Below are 20761 nucleotides of genomic sequence, written 5' to 3'. Positions count from 1 at the left end.
ACAACATTATATAATATAATTGTGTTATTTGACGTGTCGAATTCAAAGCTTATTTAATGCGTCAAACAGTGTTATATGACGTGTCTTGTTTGACCGGTAAAGACCCAAACGGCGTTCAATGTGCCTCACGCTAATAATTTGGTCTATTTTCACCTGTTAATTCCGCCGATTGTTCTAACTTGGTGGTTATAGCATATAAAACATGTTATAGCCTGTTTGTACATCTCAAATGTTAGTAGAAACCCCCCACCCCCCATATATTTGGCTATGTCGGCACCTGACCTGCGCGTAAAACCAGGCCTGCGCGCAAAACCATTCAGGAACACGAGCGTGCAACAAAAGCCTTCTAGTTGGACAACTAGACTAAAACTCGTAAAAAATTCATAAAACAATACACGTTTGTACGAAATAGTAAAACCATTTAACTTACAGACATTTAGGTTCAGAGATGCGCAAATATACTTTATTACAAAAAAAACAATCCTAAATATTAATGTATCAAATTAAACTACAAAATGCCACGGTGCCGAAAGGTGTTTTGTTTGAGAGAAAGTCGAGACACGGAACTTCCAGAATGAGAGTGAGTGTATAGTGTGGTATATACAGTATAACACAATGTGTTCGTTTTTCAAAGTCGATTTCACTTCCCCCACCAAATTCACTGCATTGGAAATACAAAATAGCCCATTCTATGAAGTATCTTGTTGCAAATTACATGGTCATTTTTACAGTTTTTAAAAGTTATTAAACTATTTACAATTAATTTAGAAATAAAATACATATTTGTTCTTCTCTGAATAGGTTTTCATTGTGCCTCTACCGTCTTCATATAGTATAGATAGGGGTTGGTAAACTGAAGGGGTTATATGAAAATGGTAGAGGCTTCATATAACCCATTCAGTTTACCAACCCATCTGTAACTACTCCAGATTCATCAAATATTAAATTATGTCAGCAAAATGCATGTTACACGTATTAGATAGGCTATCCAAAGTTATGGAGAATAACATAGTGAGATAGTGGACGGTGGACCTAAAGCACCATTTAGTACTTAATCCCTTCCTTTCTTCATTCAATGTATTCTATCTAGATGTGACAGTGATGCAATTCAAATATGACTTTGATGGTGAACTGTGGTGGAATAAGGACACAACAGAGGACGTAACATCATTCATTGCCTGTTTATTGTATTGTAATAACAGCAGAGCAGGAACTGGAGTCCAATGATGGTCTCATGATGGTCTTATCTGTATTTGTCAGCCAGGGCAGCGGACAAGGCTGCAAGGAATTTATCCACAGCAATGTGCACTTCGGGAGTGAAATCAGAAGGGAAGTGAATAGCCAGGGTCACAAGGATGTTGTGGGACAGGATCTGAAAAGTATATTTTAAAAGTTAATATTGAAGGATTGTGCTTTAGCAACAGACAGAGTGATCAATATACAGACAATAGGTTATCTGTGGGCAAACCTTGAAGTTTCCAGGGTCAACCCGCAGCTTGAAGGCGTGCAGATCACTGAGAGCACTCAGTCCCCCCACGAGGTCGTCCATCAGTCCGACTGCTTTACCAATTGCACCCATGATGATGCCTCCATGGTTCTTGACTGGCCCAGAGCCGGGGCTCAGGTCAGCCCAGTGGGAGAAGTAGGTCTTAGTCTGGGGGTAAGCAGTCAGCATCCTGCAAAGGAAGGTACAGAATAGTTCGATTCATATTGGAGTTTTTGTTAGATGCATTACGCGTTTCATATTTCTCCCATCGTCTGTGTCTACAACGTAATGAAATGAGTTTACTTATTGTATGTTAAAATGCTTATTCGGGGTAGGCACATAGGCCGCTGTCATCAGTTTAAACACGATCATTCTCATCATTCGTTCATTAAGAAGGCTTACCTCCCCAAAGCCTCAGCGCCGACGACATCTGCCTTTCCACTAATCTTGCCCCAGAAGGCCTTGACCACAGATTTGTCCTTTGCTGTCAGACTCATTTTGCTCCTTTCTGATTGGCCTGTATTAAATATACAAGAAATTATCTGAAGATGACTGCCTACACAACTAGGTCCCTTTATATCACAGTAGAGCGGTAGACACGCCCAGCTACTAGGGTACACTCCCCCTACACTGCAACCATCTTGGTCAAAATCCAAGAGTAAGAAACTTTTATAAAATATTAAGTTAGCGTTTTATATTAAAAACTTCAATAAGATGTCAGAGGGCTATGTTTCTAATAATATCCATCATTAATATGGTTCCTTTATGCGCAATGCATATACATTAATTGTAGGCCTACCAGATGCAACAATTTTACAGTTTGATTGATAAAGATTATTATTTATTTTGTTGCATAAAACGAATTATTTCAGTGTAATTAAGCATATATTTCCAGTAGGTTAATTCTAAAGTTCCAGCTGCTTTTGCCAAAATAAACAAATATTTAATTTATAGTTAATTGGCAAAATTTTATTTTATATCCTAAATAACGTTACATAATGAAAGAGTAGGAACCGTTATTTTGGCGTTTATGAAATATTAAATAAGATGTCATAGTGCTATGTTTCTAATAAAATCCAACTTTTTGTTTATTTTTGTATTCTACAATTTAATCTTCTGAATGTACTGTAACATAATGCATTTAAATCAAATGCACCAGATGAAACAGATGTCAACAATTTTACAATTTGTTTGATAAAGATAATTATTGCTATTATTTTATTTTTTCGTTGCATAAACGAGATCTTTCAGAGTAGCCTAACCGAGCATATATTTCCAATAAGTTAATTCAAAAGATGCAGCTTTTTTTTGTTGCCAAAATAACCAAATATTTCATTTACAGTTAATTTGCTATTTGAAATTGTATAGACCTAGATTATGACGCAAATTTCGTTCTATCCTACATAATGTTAAATCATTAAAGGTAGGCTCTATATTTGATTGTAGAGTGCTATAATATATACTACATTGGTAAATTAAATTGCGAAAATCAAATCCACCTTCAAAGACCTGCATTCAATTGGAAAATATTTATTCAAAGTGACGTGTTTCACATTTGTATTTTTTATTTAACTAGGCAAGTCAGTTAAGAACACATTCTTATTTACAATGACGGCCTAATATGTATCTATGATATGCTACTCTGGGGTTCAATGGAAGTTGGACGTGATTCCCAATTATAAGGTTGATTGGACTTCGAATGATGATCGACAAAAAAGTCAGAGGAAGAAAGAGGTCATGCAAGGACATGGGTACACACCTATCTACAAATAATACAGGACATTTCTGCTTATCATATTTAATGTCTTGAAATTAATCACTTAAAATGGGCGGGACCGGTCTGAAATACCCCGATTAAAAAAATGGAAGGCGTCGTTTTGTCGTAGATAAGAAACTGTGCCAAATTATAGGCCGGAATTATGTTGAATTATCACATTTTCCAAATTCATAAAAATGTTTAGTGGTTGCATCTCTTTCTAATTTTTCATTAGAATAGCCTTATACATACACTGCAATGAAGGACGTGTAATCTTCGGAAGAGTTTTGCCATAAACTTGCTTTTATTCTTGCATCAGAGGAATAAATTAAAACTGATAATTAAGCTGTTATCATGCTAATTTTGAAACGTTGGTAATCTAGATAAACTGTATAGGCCTATTTTCATAAACTTCCATCTTTTAGGATCTAATCTACAGACTTGATTCTGTAACAGCTAATAAATTAACATTTACTGTTGTTTTTAACAGATACATTATTGGAATTGATGTTGGAATTGATGAAGCGCTCACTTGGCCAATACTGATCTTTGCCAGAGCCAATCATATGCGCCGCCTCCAGTGGGCGGAGATCACTCAGAAATATAAATTGCATGCAGTGTCTCCCTACACAAGACATTCATTTGTTTAATCTTGTTGCAAAACCGGAAAACAAACACTGACAACATGGTTGAATGGACAGACGCAGAGAAGAGCACCATCAGTGCTGTCTGGGGCAAAGTAGATATCAATGAGGTCGGACCACTGGCTCTGGGAAGGTAGGTCATGGCTTCAGCCTCATTCAAATATATCATCTAATATAGTTTATAGTGGAGATGATCATGAGTAATTATAACACTATTATACGTGTCCTGTTATCTTATCATTACTATTAATATTGAGTTGATATTGTTAAATTTGAATGGAGCATGTTAGAGTATTAATTAGGCATATAATTGAAATACATTTGAAAATAATTAACATATTTCGGTGTTCTTGCAATGACAGAGTCCTGATCGTCTACCCCTGGACTCAGCGTTATTTCGGCTCTTTCGGAGATGTGTCCACTCCCGCAGCAATCATGGGCAACCCCAAAGTTGCTGCTCACGGCAAGGTCGTGTGTGGAGCTCTGGATAAAGCTGTGAAGAACATGGGCAACATCTTGGCCACATACAAGTCACTGAGCGAGACCCACGCTAACAAACTCTTCGTCGACCCTGACAATTTCAGGGTATGCCTTCTGTCTTGAGAAATAGGCTTATATTTTAGGCTTTACTGATGTAAGCCTACACACAATCAGAGCAACACGTCTAATTCCAAAGGTAAAAGAAAACTGTCAGTCTTATTTAACAACGTCCTCCTTTGTCTTTTGTCCACAGGTGTTGGCTGACGTCCTCACAATTGTCATTGCCGCCAAGTTCGGAGCCTCTTTCACTCCTGAAATCCAGGCAACCTGGCAGAAGTTCATGAAAGTGGTTGTCGCAGCCATGGGCAGTCGGTACTTCTAAATGCACCACAGACAAGGGATTATGTTCTGACATCCCTGCCTGAGTAAAAATAAAGACATTGAAACAAACTATTGTAGTTGTATTTATTAAAATTATTTTTTTTTAGGAGGGGGGCAGGTTCAGTTCCACGACAAAATTCTTAACATCAATAGACCACTAACAGAGCAGCCAAAGTGCATGGTTAGATGCTTTTTTTGCCCTTCTGCATCACTTCATTAACAGAAGATATCTGCTAAACATAGAATCAAGATGTTACATTCTATCCTGTCGGTGACTGCGGATAACAACCGAACGATGCTGACTACAAACACAAAGTTGCCGAAGTATCTGCAATTCTTACAAACAAGTGAAGGATAAAATGATGCTTCAAATGAAAACCAAGATGGCTGTATTACAACTACCTACATACATGGGCATATAAAGCTTTTCAATCATACTGAACTCAATTTCACATTCAATCAATTGAGTTATTTTGCCACTAGGCTACTGTGTACTTTTTGCAATGATGTGCTCGATCTGTGATTTAGTCCATTGTTGCGTAAAGCATAATAACCCGTCAATAGCCTATTTGCAGCCATAGTCAAAGTGATTGCATATGCAGGTTAACACCTGTAGTCGAGTCTGTGTTTTGATCAAAAAAGCAGTCAAATCTTATTAATTGAAAATCATGAATGAGCTCCCGATCATTGTCGTTTAAAAAAACAGGTTAATTATCACTAAAGCAACTGTCACGCCTTGGTCATTATATTTTGTGTTTTTGGTATATGTTTGGGTAAGCCAGGGTGTGACATGGGTTTATATGTTGTGTTTCGTATTGGGGTTTGTAGTAATTGGGATTGTGTTGATTAGGGGTGTGTCTAGTTAGGCTTGGCTGCCTGAGGCGGTTCTCAATTAGAGTCAGGTGCTTCTCGTTGTCTCGGATTGGGAACCGTATTTAGGTAGCCTGTGTTCACGTTGTATTTCGTGGGTGATTGTACCTGTCTTTGTGTATTCACCAGATAGGCTGTATAGTTTCACGTTCCGTCTGTTGTTTTGCATCTCACAGTTATTTCATGTATCGCTATTTCCTTTATTAAAGCACATGAGTAACCTACACGCTGCATTTCGGTCCGACTCTCTTTCCACAAACGAAGAACGCCGTTACAGCAACAATATGGTATTAACATTGTTGGTTTATAGGTTGCTACAACATAGGCCTATTGGATCACCAACAAGCTCTCGAGATCTGCCTAGCAAACATAGTCTTCTCCCACTGATAATGAATTGCCTTCCATTCTGAAATGTAAAATGTTACACTGCGTTGTCATCTTACACCTTGAAGACGTCAAACATCATATTCTCATGTTAAACAAGGTTGTTTGAGTCCTGATTCTTCCAAATATTGAATACAATTATACAAAGATGTATGTGTGCTATAGGCTATGATCTGAGCCTGACCCAAGATAGCAAATAAGGTTGTTATGCTGCAGTCAACTGGGGGGGAAAGTTCCCAAGATGGTCCCATTTCACTATAATTCCATAAATGACCTTGTGTGGTTGTGTGGCAAGTTACAGCAGGGAAATCAATCATGCTATTCTGCGTGTAGGCTATATGACAACACAGAGTCATGTCTGGCCACAACATACTGCTAGTTCGGAAAGTATTCAGACCCCTTGACTTTTTCCACATTTTGTGACATTACAGACATATTCTAAAATTGATGAGGATTTTTTAAAAATCAATCTACACACAGTACCCCATAATGACAAAACGAAAAGTTATTTTTAATGTTTGCAAATGTAACATTTACATAAGTATTCACATCCTTAGCTATGAGACTCCAAATTGAGCTCAGGTGGATCCTGTTTCCATTACCTGTGGTAAATTCAATAGATTAGACATTTGAAAAGGCACACATTTGTCTATATAACGTCCCACAGATGACAATGCATGTCAGAGCAAAAACCAAGCCATAAGGTCAAAGGAATTGTCCGTAGAGCTCAGAGACAGGATTGTGTCGAGGCACAGATCTTGGGAAGGGTTCCAAAATATTTCTGCAGCATTGAAGATTCCCAAGAACAAAGCGGCCTCCATTTTTAAATGAAAGAAGTTTGGAACCACCAAGACCCTTACTATAGCTGGCCACACGGCCAAACTGAGCAATCGGGGGAAAGGGGCCTTGGTCGGGGAGGTGACCAAGTGTGACAATTTGCGTCTAGGTGGTAGGTGTAGGAGTCAGGCGCAGGAGAGCAGGGATGTCTGAGAAGCGTGTTTAATAAGAAAGTCCACCAACACAGGAATGGCACAATCAAAAGGACAAAGCCCTCGACAACAGAAAACGGAGGAAGGAACAAACAAAGTTCCGACACTCATATACTTCAGAACCTGTGAAAACAAATAACGGTAATATTTAACCGAGCACCTCACAATCAACAACTAATCCCGCACAAACTTAGGCAGGCAACAGGTTACAATTATACACACAGAAATTAACGCAAATGAAACCAGGTGTGAAAAAGAACCAAAGACAAAACAAACAGAAAAGGAAAAATGGATCGGTGATGGCTAGTATACCGGCGACGCCGACCGCCGCCCGAACAGCGAGAGGAGCTACCTTCGGTAGAAGTCGTGACACCAAGAACCCGATGGTCACTTTGACAGAGCTCCAGAGTTTTTCTGTGGAGATGGGAGAACCTTCCAGAAGGACAACCATTTCTGCAGCACTCCACCAATCAGGCCTTTATGGTAGAGTGGCCAGATGGAAGCCACTCCTCAGTAAACGGAACATTCTAGCCCGCTTGGAGTTGCCAAAAGGCACCTAAAGGAGTCTCAGACCATAAGAAATAAGATTATCTGGTCTGATGAAACCAAGATTGAACTCTTTGACCTGACTGCCAAGCATCACATCGGAAGGAAACCTGGCACCATCCCTACAGTGAAGCATGGTGGTGGCAGCATCATACTGTGAGGATGTTTTTCAGCGTCAGGGACTGGGAGACTAGTCAGGATCGAGGGAAAGATGAAAGGAGCAAAGTACAGAGAGATTCTTGATGAAAACCTTCTCCAGTGCGCTCACGACCTCAGACAGGGGCGAAGGTTCACCTTCCAACAGGAAAGCGACCCTAAGCACACAGCCAAGACAAGCCAAGACACAGCCCGAGTGGCGCAGCAGTCTTGAAGATGTGTCACTACAGACACCCTGGTTCAAATCCAGGCTGTATCACAACCGACAGTGATTGGGAGTCCCATAGGGCTGCCAAAATTGGCCCAGTGTCGTCCAGGTTTGGCCAGTGTAGGCTGCCATTGTAAATAAGAATTTGTTCTTAACTGACTTGCATAGTTAAATAAAGGTTACAAAAATATAAAAAACATAAAAACAACCCTACGCACACAGCCAAGACAATACAGGAGTGGCTTCGGGACAAGTCTCTGAATGTCCTTGAGTGGCCCAGCCAGAGACTTGAACCCGGTCGAACATTTCTGGAAAGACCTGAAAATAGCTGTGCTGCAACGACACTCCCCATCCAACCTGACAAGAGCTTGAGAGGATCTGCAGAGAAGAATTGGATAAATCCCCCAAATACAGGTGTGCCAAGCCTGTAGCGACATACCGAAGACGACTCAAGGCTGTAATCACTGCGGAAGGTGCTTCAACAAAGTACTCAGTAAAGGGTCTAAATACTCATGTAAATGTGATATTCATTTTTGTTTGTTATTAAAGTTGTATTTATTAAACACAAAAATAAACATTGTACAGCATAAAAACATTGAGCATGACATCAAGACATATCCTCCAACATAGCACATATACACAGTCAAATAGTATCTCTGTTACGATCGTCGTTGGAATGAGACCAAGGTGCAGCGTGGTAAGCGTACATCTTTCTTTATTGATGAACACCAAAAAACACCAAAATAAAAATGAACGTAACGTTCTGCAGGCGACATAGTAAAAAACAAAAACAAGATCCCACAATCTCAGGTGAGAAAAAGGGCTGCCTAAGTATGATCCCCAATCAGAGACAACGATAAACAGCTGCCTCTGATTGGGAACCATACTAGGCCAACAAAGAAATAGAAACATAAATATGCCCACCCAAGTCACAATCTCAATCTCACAGGTTACAATACAGAACTAAATGGGTTCACAAGCATAAGTAATCACCTCACAGTCTTAGAAACATGACAAATAAAACGCGTCCAGCTTCTAGAATTTTCATTTCTACCAGTGATACTAGCAAGCATAAGATGCTACCTCCAACACTGATTCTATCCACTGTTTCAGAGTAAGAGTCACATGACCCTTCCAAATTCTAAGTATTACTCTAGCTGCTGTAACCACACCAGCAGTGATCAGTGCAAATTCCTAATTTGTTACGTTAGGTAACTCTGTTCTATCGCCTAAGAGACATATTCTTGGTGAAACTGGAGTTGTTAAGCCTCAACACTCCACCAGATATTTCAAAACATCCTTCCAGAAAGGTAGCACTAATATACATTTCCATATTGCGTGTAAAAATGTCCCTGTGTCTTTTTGGCATTTCCGACACAGAGAATTGTTTGTCAGCCCCATCTTATGAAGCCTTGTTGGGGTCCAATAACACCTATGTAGTGTCTTATATTGAGTAAGTTTCCACCTGACTTCCCTTATGTTCCTCCCTGAACTGGAAAAGATCTTCAACCAGGTATCATCATCAATTTCACACTTTAAGTACATTTGCCATATTGTTCTGAGGTTTTTACAGTCTTCACTCTGCAAATGACTAAATATTGAGTAGAAATGGCTGCTTTGTGTTTGGGTAATTCCAAATACTCAGCTATTGGGTTCTTTCCTGGATTTCGTTGATAGCTGGTTAACAAACATTCTTTCAATTCTAAATATTTCCAGAAATGTCCCTTGTCTCCCGCATCATATTTTGTACCAAAACTGAGTATGACATTAAAACATCTTCATTGTACAGATCACCTATAGTATGAATTATTTTCATTGGCCACTGTCCCAGTACACAGACTTCTTTCCTATCCGTAGCCGAGGATTGTGCCACAATGATGAGTATCCTTGTTTTAGATGTGAAATTCCAATTATCTTGTGTACTGTTCTCCACACCTCTTTTGAGTGTAACAAAATTGGGTTGGGAGTTTGACAGACCTCTGCCCTGTAAAACTATGTGACAGAGTATCAACAGACCTCTCCCCTGTAAGGCTACGTGACAGAGTATCAACAGACCTCTCCCCTGTAAGACTACGTGACAGAGTATCAACAGACCTCTCCCCTGTAAGACTACGTGACAGAGTATCAACAGACCTCTCCCCTGTAGGACTACGTGACAGAGTATCAACAGACCTCTCCCCTGTAGGACTACGTGACAGAGTATCAACAGACCTCTCCCCTGTAGGACTACGTGACAGAGTATCAACAGACCTCTCCCCTGTAGGACTACGTGACAGAGTATCAACAGACCTCTCCCCTGTAAGACTACGTGACAGAGTATCAACAGACCTCTGCCCTGTATGACTATGTGACAGAGTATCAACAGACCTCTCCTCTGTAGGACTACGTGACAGAGTATCAACAGACCTCTCCCCTGTAAGACTACGTGACAAAGTATCAACAGACCTCTCCCCTGTAAGACTACGTGACAGAGTATCAACAGACCTCACCCCTGTAAGACTACGTGACAGAGTATCAACAGACCTCTCCCATGTAAGACTACGTGACAGAGTATCAACAGACCTCTACACTGTAAGACTACATGACAGAGTATCAACAGACCTCTCCCCTGTAAGACTACATGACAGAGTATCAACAGACCTCTCCCCTGTAAGACTACATGACAGAGTATCAACAGACCTCTCCCCTGTAAGACTATGTGACAAAGTATCAACAGACCTCTCCCCTGTAAGACTACGTGACAGAGTATCAACAGACCTCTCCCCTGTAAGACTACGTGACAGAGTATCAACAGACCTCTGCCCTGTAAGACTACGTGACAGAGTATCAACAGACCTCTCCCCTGTAAGACTACATGACAGAGTATCAACAGACCTCTCCCCTGTAAGACTATGTGACAGAGTATCAACAGACCTCTCCCCTGTAAGACTACGTGACAGAGTATCAACAGACCTCTGCCCTGTATGACTATGTGACAGAGTATCAACAGACCTCTCCTCTGTAGGACTACGTGACAGACTATCAACAGACCTCTCCCCTGTAAGACTACGTGACAAAGTATCAACAGACCTCTCCCCTGTAGGACTACGTGACAGAGTATCAACAGACCTCACCCCTGTAAGACTACGTGACAGAGTATCAACAGACCTCTCCCCTGTAAGACTACGTGACAGAGTATCAACAGACCTCTACACTGTAAGACTACATGACAGAGTATCAACAGACCTCTCCCCTGTAAGACTACATGACAGAGTATCAACAGACCTCTCCCCTGTAAGACTACGTGACAGAGTATCAACAGACCTCTCCCCTGTAAGACTACGTGACAGAGTATCAACAGACCTCTGCCCTGTATGACTATGTGACAGAGTATCAACAGACCTCTCCCCTGTAAGACTACATGACAGAGTATCAACAGACCTCTCCCCTGTAGGACTACGTGACAGAGTATCAACAGACCTCTGCCCTGTATGACTACGTGACAGAGTATCAACAGACCTCTCCCTGTAGGACTACGTGACAGAGTATCAACAGACCTCTCCCTGTAAGACTACGTGACAGAGTATCAACAGACCTCTCCCCTGTAAGACTACGTGACAGAGTATCAACAGACCTCTGCCCTGTATGACTACGTGACAGAGTATCAACAGACCTCTCCCCTGTAAGACTACGTGACAGAGTATCAACAGACCTCTCCCCTGTAAGACTACGTGACAGATTATCAACAGACCTCTCCCCTGTAAGACTACATGACAGAGTATCAACAGACCTCTCCCCTGTAAGACTACATGACAGAGTATCAACAGACCTCTCCCCTGTAAGACTACATGACAGAGTATCAACAGACCTCTCCCCTGTAAGACTACATGACAAAGTATCAACAGACCTCTCCCCTGTAAGACTACATGACAGAGTATCAACAGACCTCTCCCCTGTAAGACTATGTGACAAAGTATCAACAGACCTCTCCCCTGTAAGACTACGTGACAGAGTATCAACAGACCTCTCCCCTGTAAGACTACGTGACAGAGTATCAACAGACCTCTGCCCTGTAAGACTACGTGACAGAGTATCAACAGACCTCTGCCCTGTATGACTATGTGACAGAGTATCAACAGACCTCTCCTCTGTAGGACTACGTGACAGAGTATCAACAGACCTCTCCCCTGTAAGACTACGTGACAAAGTATCAACAGACCTCTCCCCTGTAGGACTACGTGACAGAGTATCAACAGACCTCACCCCTGTAAGACTACGTGACAGAGTATCAACAGACCTCTACACTGTAAGAATACATGACAGAGTATCAACAGACCTCTCCCCTGTAAGACTACATGACAGAGTATCAACAGACCTCTCCCCTGTAAGACTACGTGACAGAGTATCAACAGACCTCTCCCCTGTAAGACTACATGACAGAGTATCAACAGACCTCTCCCCTGTAGGACTATGTGACAGAGTATCAACAGACCTCTCCCCTGTAAGACTACATGACAGAGTATCAACAGACCTCTCCCCTGTAAGGCTACGTGACAGAGTATCAACAGACCTCTCCCCTGTAAGACTATGTGACAGAGTATCAACAGACCTCTCCCCTGTAAGACTATGTGACAGAGTATCAACAGACCTCTCCCCTGTAGGACTACGTGACAGAGTTTCAACAGACCTCTCCCCTGTAGGACTATGTGACAGAGTATCAACAGACCTCTCCCCTGTAAGACTACATGACAGAGTATCAACAGACCTCTCCCCTGTAAGGCTACGTGACAGAGTATCAACAGACCTCTCCCCTGTAAGACTACGTGACAGAGTATCAACAGACCTCTCCCCTGTAAGACTACGTGACAGAGTATCAACAGACCTCTCCCCTGTAAGACTACGTGACAGAGTATCAACAGACCTCTCCCCTGTAAGACTACGTGACAGAGTATCAACAGACCTCTGCCCTGTATGACTATGTGACAGAGTATCAACAGACCTCTCCCCTGTAAGACTACATGACAGAGTATCAACAGACCTCTCCCCTGTAGGACTACGTGACAGAGTATCAACAGACCTCTGCCCTGTATGACTACGTGACAGAGTATCAACAGACCTCTCCCTGTAAGGACTACGTGACAGAGTATCAACAGACCTCTCCCCTGTAAGACTACGTGACAGAGTATCAACAGACCTCTCCCCTGTAAGACTACGTGACAGAGTATCAACAGACCTCTGCCCCCTGTAATGACTACGTGACAGAGTATCAACAGACCTCTCCCCTGTAAGACTACGTGACAGAGTATCAACAGACCTCTCCCCTGTAAGACTACGTGACAGATTATCAACAGACCTCTCCCCTGTAAGACTACGTGACAGAGTATCAACAGACCTCTCCCCTGTAAGACTACATGACAGAGTATCAACAGACCTCTCCCCTGTAAGACTACATGACAGAGTATCAACAGACCTCTCCCCTGTAAGACTACATGACAAAGTATCAACAGACCTCTCCCCTGTAAGACTACATGACAAGAGTATCAACAGACCTCTCCCCTGTAAGACTACGTGACAGAGTATCAACAGACCTCTCCCTGTAAGACTACGTGACAGAGTATCAACAGACCTCTCCCCTGTAAGACTACGTGACAGAGTATCAACAGACCTCTGCCCTGTAAGACTACGTGACAGAGTATCAACAGACCTCTCCCCTGTAAGACTACATGACAGAGTATCAACAGACCTCTCCCCTGTAAGACTACATGACAAAGTATCAACAGACCTCTCCCCTGTAAGACTACATGACAAAGTATCAACAGACCTCTCCCCTGTAAGACTACGTGACAGAGTATCAACAGACCTCTCCCCTGTAAGACTACGTGACAGAGTATCAACAGACCTCTCCCCTGTAAGACTACGTGACAGAGTATCAACAGACCTCTGCCCTGTAAGACTACGTGACAGAGTATCAACAGACCTCTCCCCTGTAAGACTACGTGACAGAGTACCAACAGACCTCTCCCCTGTAAGACTATGTGACAGAGTATCAACAGACCTCTCCCCTGTAAGACTACGTGACAGAGTATCAACAGACCTCTGCCCTGTATGACTACGTGACAGAGTATCAACAGACCTCTCCCCTGTAAGACTACATGACAGAGTATCAACAGACCTCTCCCCTGTAAGACTACATGACAGAGTATCAACAGACCTCTCCCCTGTAAGACTACATGACAGAGTATCAACAGACCTCTCCCCTGTAAGACTATGTGACAAAGTATCAACAGACCTCTCCCCTGTAAGACTACGTGACAGAGTATCAACAGACCTCTCCCCTGTAAGACTACGTGACAGAGTATCAACAGACCTCTGCCCTGTAAGACTACGTGACAGAGTATCAACAGACCTCTCCCCTGTAAGACTACATGACAGAGTATCAACAGACCTCTCCCCTGTAAGACTATGTGACAGAGTATCAACAGACCTCTCCCCTGTAAGACTACGTGACAGAGTATCAACAGACCTCTGCCCTGTATGACTATGTGACAGAGTATCAACAGACCTCTCCTCTGTAGGACTACGTGACAGACTATCAACAGACCTCTCCCCTGTAAGACTACGTGAAGTATCAACAGACCTCTCCCCTGTAGGACTACGTGACAGAGTATCAACAGACCTCACCCATGTAAGACTACGTGACAGAGTATCAACAGACCTCTCCCCTGTAAGACTACGTGACAGAGTATCAACAGACCTCTACACTGTAAGACTACATGACAGAGTATCAACAGACCTCTCCCCTGTAAGACTACATGACAGAGTATCAACAGACCTCTCCCCTGTAAGACTACGTGACAGAGTATCAACAGACCTCTCCCCTGTAAGACTACGTGACAGAGTATCAACAGACCTCTGCCCTGTATGACTATGTGACAGAGTATCAACAGACCTCTGCCCTGTAAGACTACGTGACAGAGTATCAACAGACCTCTCCCCTGTAGGACTATGTGACAGATTATCAACAGACCTCTCCCCTGTAAGACTACATGACAGAGTATCAACAGACCTCTCCCCTGTAAGACTACATGACAGAGTATCAACAGACCTCTCCCCTGTAAGACTACGTGACAAAGTATCAACAGACCTCTCCCCTGTAGGACTACGTGACAGAGTATCAACAGACCTCACCCCTGTAAGACTACGTGACAGAGTATCAACAGACCTCTCCCATGTAAGACTACGTGACAGAGTATCAACAGACCTCTACACTGTAAGACTACATGACAGAGTATCAACAGACCTCTCCCCTGTAAGACTACATGACAGAGTATCAACAGACCTCTCCCCTGTAAGACTACATGACAGAGTATCAACAGACCTCTCCCCTGTAAGACTATGTGACAAAGTATCAACAGACCTCTCCCCTGTAAGACTACGTGACAGAGTATCAACAGACCTCTCCCCTGTAAGACTACGTGACAGAGTATCAACAGACCTCTGCCCTGTATGACTATGTGACAGAGTATCAACAGACCTCTCCTCTGTAGGACTACGTGACAGAGTATCAACAGACCTCTCCCCTGTAAGACTACGTGACAAAGTATCAACAGACCTCTCCCCTGTAGGACTACATGACAGAGTATCAACAGACCTCACCCCTGTAAGACTACGTGACAGAGTATCAACAGACCTCTCCCATGTAAGACTACGTGACAGAGTATCAACAGACCTCTACACTGTAAGACTACATGACAGAGTATCAACAGACCTCTCCCCTGTAAGACTACATGACAGAGTATCAACAGACCTCTCCCCTGTAAGACTACATGACAGAGTATCAACAGACCTCTCCCCTGTAAGACTATGTGACAAAGTATCAACAGACCTCTCCCCTGTAAGACTACGTGACAGAGTATCAACAGACCTCTCCCCTGTAAGACTACGTGACAGAGTATCAACAGACCTCTGCCCTGTAAGACTACGTGACAGAGTATCAACAGACCTCTCCCCTGTAAGACTACATGACAGAGTATCAACAGACCTCTCCCCTGTAAGACTATGTGACAGAGTATCAACAGACCTCTCCCCTGTAAGACTACGTGACAGAGTATCAACAGACCTCTGCCCTGTATGACTATGTGACAGAGTATCAACAGACCTCTCCTCTGTAGGACTACGTGACAGACTATCAACAGACCTCTCCCCTGTAAGACTACGTGACAAAGTATCAACAGACCTCTCCCCTGTAGGACTACGTGACAGAGTATCAACAGACCTCACCCCTGTAAGACTACGTGACAGAGTATCAACAGACCTCTGCCCTGTATGACTATGTGACAGAGTATCAACAGACCTCTCCCCTGTAAGACTACATGACAGAGTATCAACAGACCTCTCCCCTGTAGGACTACGTGACAGAGTATCAACAGACCTCTGCCCTGTATGACTACGTGACAGAGTATCAACAGACCTCTCCCCTGTAGGACTACGTGACAGAGTATCAACAGACCTCTCCCCTGTAGGACTACGTGACAGAGTATCAACAGACCTCTCCCCTGTAAGACTACGTGACAGAGTATCAACAGACCTCTCCCCTGTAAGACTACGTGACAGAGTATCAACAGACCTCTGCCCTGTATGACTACGTGACAGAGTATCAACAGACCTCTCCCCTGTAAGACTACGTGACAGAGTATCAACAGACCTCTCCCCTGTAAGACTACGTGACAGATTATCAACAGACCTCTCCCCTGTAAGACTACATGACAGAGTATCAACAGACCTCTCCCCTGTAAGACTACATGACAGAGTATCAACAGACCTCTCCCCTGTAAGACTACATGACAGAGTATCAACAGACCTCTCCCCTGTAAGACTACGTGACAAAGTATCAACAGACCTCTCCCCTGTAAGACTACGTGACAGAGTATCAACAGACCTCTCCCCTGTAAGACTACGTGACAGAGTATCAACAGACCTCTGCCCTGTAAGACTACGTGACAGAGTATCAACAGACCTCTCCCCTGTAAGACTACATGACAGAGTACCAACAGACCTCTCCCCTGTAAGACTATGTGACAGAGTATCAACAGACCTCTCCCCTGTAAGACTACGTGACAGAGTATCAACAGACCTCTGCCCTGTATGACTATGTGACAGAGTATCAACAGACCTCTCCTCTGTAGGACTACGTGACAGAGTATCAACAGACCTCTCCCCTGTAAGACTACGTGACAAAGTATCAACAGACCTCTCCCCTGTAGGACTACGTGACAGAGTATCAACAGACCTCACCCCTGTAAGACTACGTGACAGAGTATCAACAGACCTCTCCCCTGTAAGACTACGTGACAGAGTATCAACAGACCTCTCTACACTGTAAGAATACATGACAGAGTATCAACAGACCTCTCCCCTGTAAGACTACGTGACAGAGTATCAACAGACCTCTCCCTGTAAGACTACATGACAGAGTATCAACAGACCTCTCCCTGTAAGACTACGTGACAGAGTATCAACAGACCTCTGCCCTGTATGACTACGTGACAGAGTATCAACAGACCTCTCCCCTGTAAGACTACGTGACAGAGTATCAACAGACCTCTCCCTGTAAGACTACTGTGACAGAGTATCAACAGACCTCTCCCCTGTAAGACTACGTGACAGAGTATCAACAGACCTCTCCCTGTAAGACTACGTGACAGAGTATCAACAGACCTCTACACTGTAAGAATACATGACAGAGTATCAACAGACCTCTCCCCTGTAAGACTACGTGACAGAGTATCAACAGACCTCTCCCCTGTAAGACTACATGACAGAGTATCAACAGACCTCTCCCCTGTAAGACTACGTGACAGAGTATCAACAGACCTCTGCCCTGTATAAGACTACGTGACAGAGTATCAACAGACCTCTCCCCTGTAGGACTACGTGACAGAGTATCAACAGACCTCTCCCCTGTAGGACTACGTGACAGAGTATCAACAGACCTCTCCCCTGTAAGACTACGTGACAGAGTATCAACAGACCTCTCCCCTGTAAGACTACGTGACAGAGTATCAACAGACCTCTACACTGTAAGACTACATGACAGAGTATCAACAGACCTCTCCCCTGTAAGACTACATGACAGAGTATCAACAGACCTCTCCCCTGTAAGACTACGTGACAGAGTATCAACAGACCTCTCCCCTGTAAGACTACGTGACAGAGTATCAACAGACCTCTGCCCTGTATGACTATGTGACAGAGTATCAACAGACCTCTCCCCTGTAAGACTACATGACAGAGTATCAACAGACCTCTCCCCCTGTAGGACTACGTGACAGAGTATCAACAGACCTCTCCCCTGTATGACTACGTGACAGAGTATCAACAGACCTCTCCCTGTAGGACTACGTGACAGAGTATCAACAGACCTCTCCCCTGTAGGACTACGTGACAGAGTATCAACAGACCTCTCCCCTGTAAGACTACGTGACAGAGTATCAACAGACCTCTCCCTGTAAGACTACGTGACAGAGTATCAACAGACCTCTGCCCTGTAAGACTACGTGACAGAGTATCAACAGACCTCTCCCCTGTAAGACTACGTGACAGAGTATCAACAGACCTCTCCCCTGTAAGACTACGTGACAGATTATCAACAGACCTCTCCCCTGTAAGACTACGTGACAAAGTATCAACAGACCTCCCTGTAGGACTACGTGACAGAGTATCAACAGACCTCACCCCTGTAAGACTACGTGACAGAGTATCAACAGACCTCTCCCCTGTAAGACTACGTGACAGAGTATCAACAGACCTCTACACTGTAAGAATACATGACAGAGTATCAACAGACCTCTCCCCTGTAAGACTACATGACAGAGTATCAACAGACCTCTCCCCTGTAAGACTACGTGACAGAGTATCAACAGACCTCTCCCTGTAAGACTACGTGACAGAGTATCAACAGACCTCTCCCTGTAGGACTACGTGACAGAGTATCAACAGACCTCTGCCCTGTATGACTACGTGACAGAGTATCAACAGACCTCTCCCTGTAGGACTACGTGACAGAGTATCAACAGACCTCTCCCCTGTAGGACTACGTGACAGAGTATCAACAGACCTCTCCCCTGTAAGACTACATGACAGAGTATCAACAGACCTCTCCCCTGTAAGACTACGTGACAGAGTATCAACAGACCTCTACACTGTAAGACTACATGACAGAGTATCAACAGACCTCTCCCCTGTAAGACTACATGACAGAGTATCAACAGACCTCTCCCCTGTAAGACTACGTGACAGAGTATCAACAGACCTCTCCCCTGTAAGACTACGTGACAGAGTATCAACAGACCTCTCCCCTGTAAGACTACATGACAGAGTATCAACAGACCCTCTGTAAGACCCCGGACTACGTGACAGAGTATCAACAGACCTCTGCCCTGTATGACTACGTGACAGAGTATCAACAGACCTCTCCCCTGTAGGACTACGTGACAGAGTATCAACAGACCTCTCCCCTGTAGGACTACGTGACAGAGTATCAACAGACCTCTCCCCTGTAAGACTACGTGACAGAGTATCAACAGACCTCTCCCCTGTAAGACTACGTGACAGAGTATCAACACACCTCTGCCCTGTATGACTACGTGACAGAGTATCAACAGACCTCTCCCCTGTAAGACTACGTGACAGAGTATCAACAGACCTCTCCCCTGTAAGACTACGTGACAGATTATCAACAGACCTCTCCCCTGTAAGACTACATGACAGAGTATCAACAGACCTCTCCCCTGTAAGACTACATGACAGAGTATCAACAGACCTCTCCTCTGTAGGACTACGTGACAGAGTATCAACAGACCTCTCCCCTGTAAGACTACGTGACAAAGTATCAACAGACCTCTCCCCTGTAGGACTACGTGACAGAGTATCAACAGACCTCACCCCTGTAAGACTACGTGACAGAGTATCAACAGACCTCTCCCCTGTAAGACTACGTGACAGAGTATCAACAGACCTCTACACTGTAAGAATACATGACAGAGTATCAACAGACCTCTCCCCTGTAAGACTACATGACAGAGTATCAACAGACCTCTCCCCTGTAAGACTACGTGACAGAGTATCAACAGACCTCTCCCCTGTAAGACTACATGACAGAGTATCAACAGACCTCTCCCCTGTAGGACTACGTGACAGAGTATCAACAGACCTCTGCCCTGTATGACTACGTGACAGAGTATCAACAGACCTCTCCCCTGTAGGACTACGTGACAGAGTATCAACAGACCTCTCCCCTGTAGGACTACGTGACAGAGTATCAACAGACCTCTCCCCTGTAAGACTACGTGACAGAGTATCAACAGACCTCTCCCCTGTAAGACTACGTGACAGAGTATCAACAGACCTCTACACTGTAAGACTACATGACAGAGTATCAACAGACCTCTCCCCTGTAAGACTACATGACAGAGTATCAACAGACCTCTCCCCTGTAAGACTACGTGACAGAGTATCAACAGACCTCTCCCCTGTAAGACTACGTGACAGAGTATCAACAGACCTCTGCCCTGTATGACTATGTGACAGAGTATCAACAGACCTCTCCCCTGTAAGACTACATGACAGAGTATCAACAGACCTCTCCCCTGTAGGACTACGTGACAGAGTATCAACAGACCTCTGCCCTGTATGACTACGTGACAGAGTATCAACAGACCTCTCCCCTGTAGGACTACGTGACAGAGTATCAACAGACCTCTCCCCTGTAGGACTACGTGACAGAGTATCAACAGACCTCTCCCCTGTAAGACTATGTGACAGAGTATCAACAGACCTCTCCCCTGTAAGACTACGTGACAGAGTATCAACAGACCTCTGCCC

At 43.7% G+C, this 20761-nt stretch overlaps 2 protein-coding genes across 2 annotated transcripts; one reads left to right on the top strand and one right to left on the bottom strand.

Annotated features, from left to right (window-relative positions):
- Positions 1 to 1162: 1162 nt before the first annotated feature.
- On the bottom strand, positions 1163 to 2034 carry LOC115110363 (hemoglobin subunit alpha-1). Its single transcript, XM_029635952.2, has 3 exons — positions 1889 to 2034; positions 1469 to 1676; positions 1163 to 1372 (listed from the first exon to the last, which is right to left on the bottom strand). The coding sequence occupies exons 1-3, from the start codon at positions 1981 to 1983 to the stop codon at positions 1244 to 1246; spliced, it is 432 nt and encodes a 143-aa protein (XP_029491812.1). The 5' UTR covers positions 1984 to 2034; the 3' UTR covers positions 1163 to 1243.
- A 1844-nt stretch (positions 2035 to 3878) lies between these two features.
- LOC115110361 (hemoglobin subunit beta-1) lies at positions 3879 to 4816 on the top strand. The gene is made up of 3 exons (XM_029635950.2): positions 3879 to 4019; positions 4249 to 4471; positions 4620 to 4816. The coding sequence occupies exons 1-3, from the start codon at positions 3928 to 3930 to the stop codon at positions 4746 to 4748; spliced, it is 444 nt and encodes a 147-aa protein (XP_029491810.2). The 5' UTR covers positions 3879 to 3927; the 3' UTR covers positions 4749 to 4816.
- The last annotated feature ends 15945 nt before the right edge of the window (positions 4817 to 20761 follow it).

This window comes from Oncorhynchus nerka, linkage group LG26 (genome assembly GCF_034236695.1).
Source record: "Oncorhynchus nerka isolate Pitt River linkage group LG26, Oner_Uvic_2.0, whole genome shotgun sequence".
NCBI classification, from domain to species: Eukaryota; Metazoa; Chordata; class Actinopteri; order Salmoniformes; family Salmonidae; genus Oncorhynchus; species Oncorhynchus nerka.
This window is presented reverse-complemented; position numbering and strand designations above follow the sequence as displayed.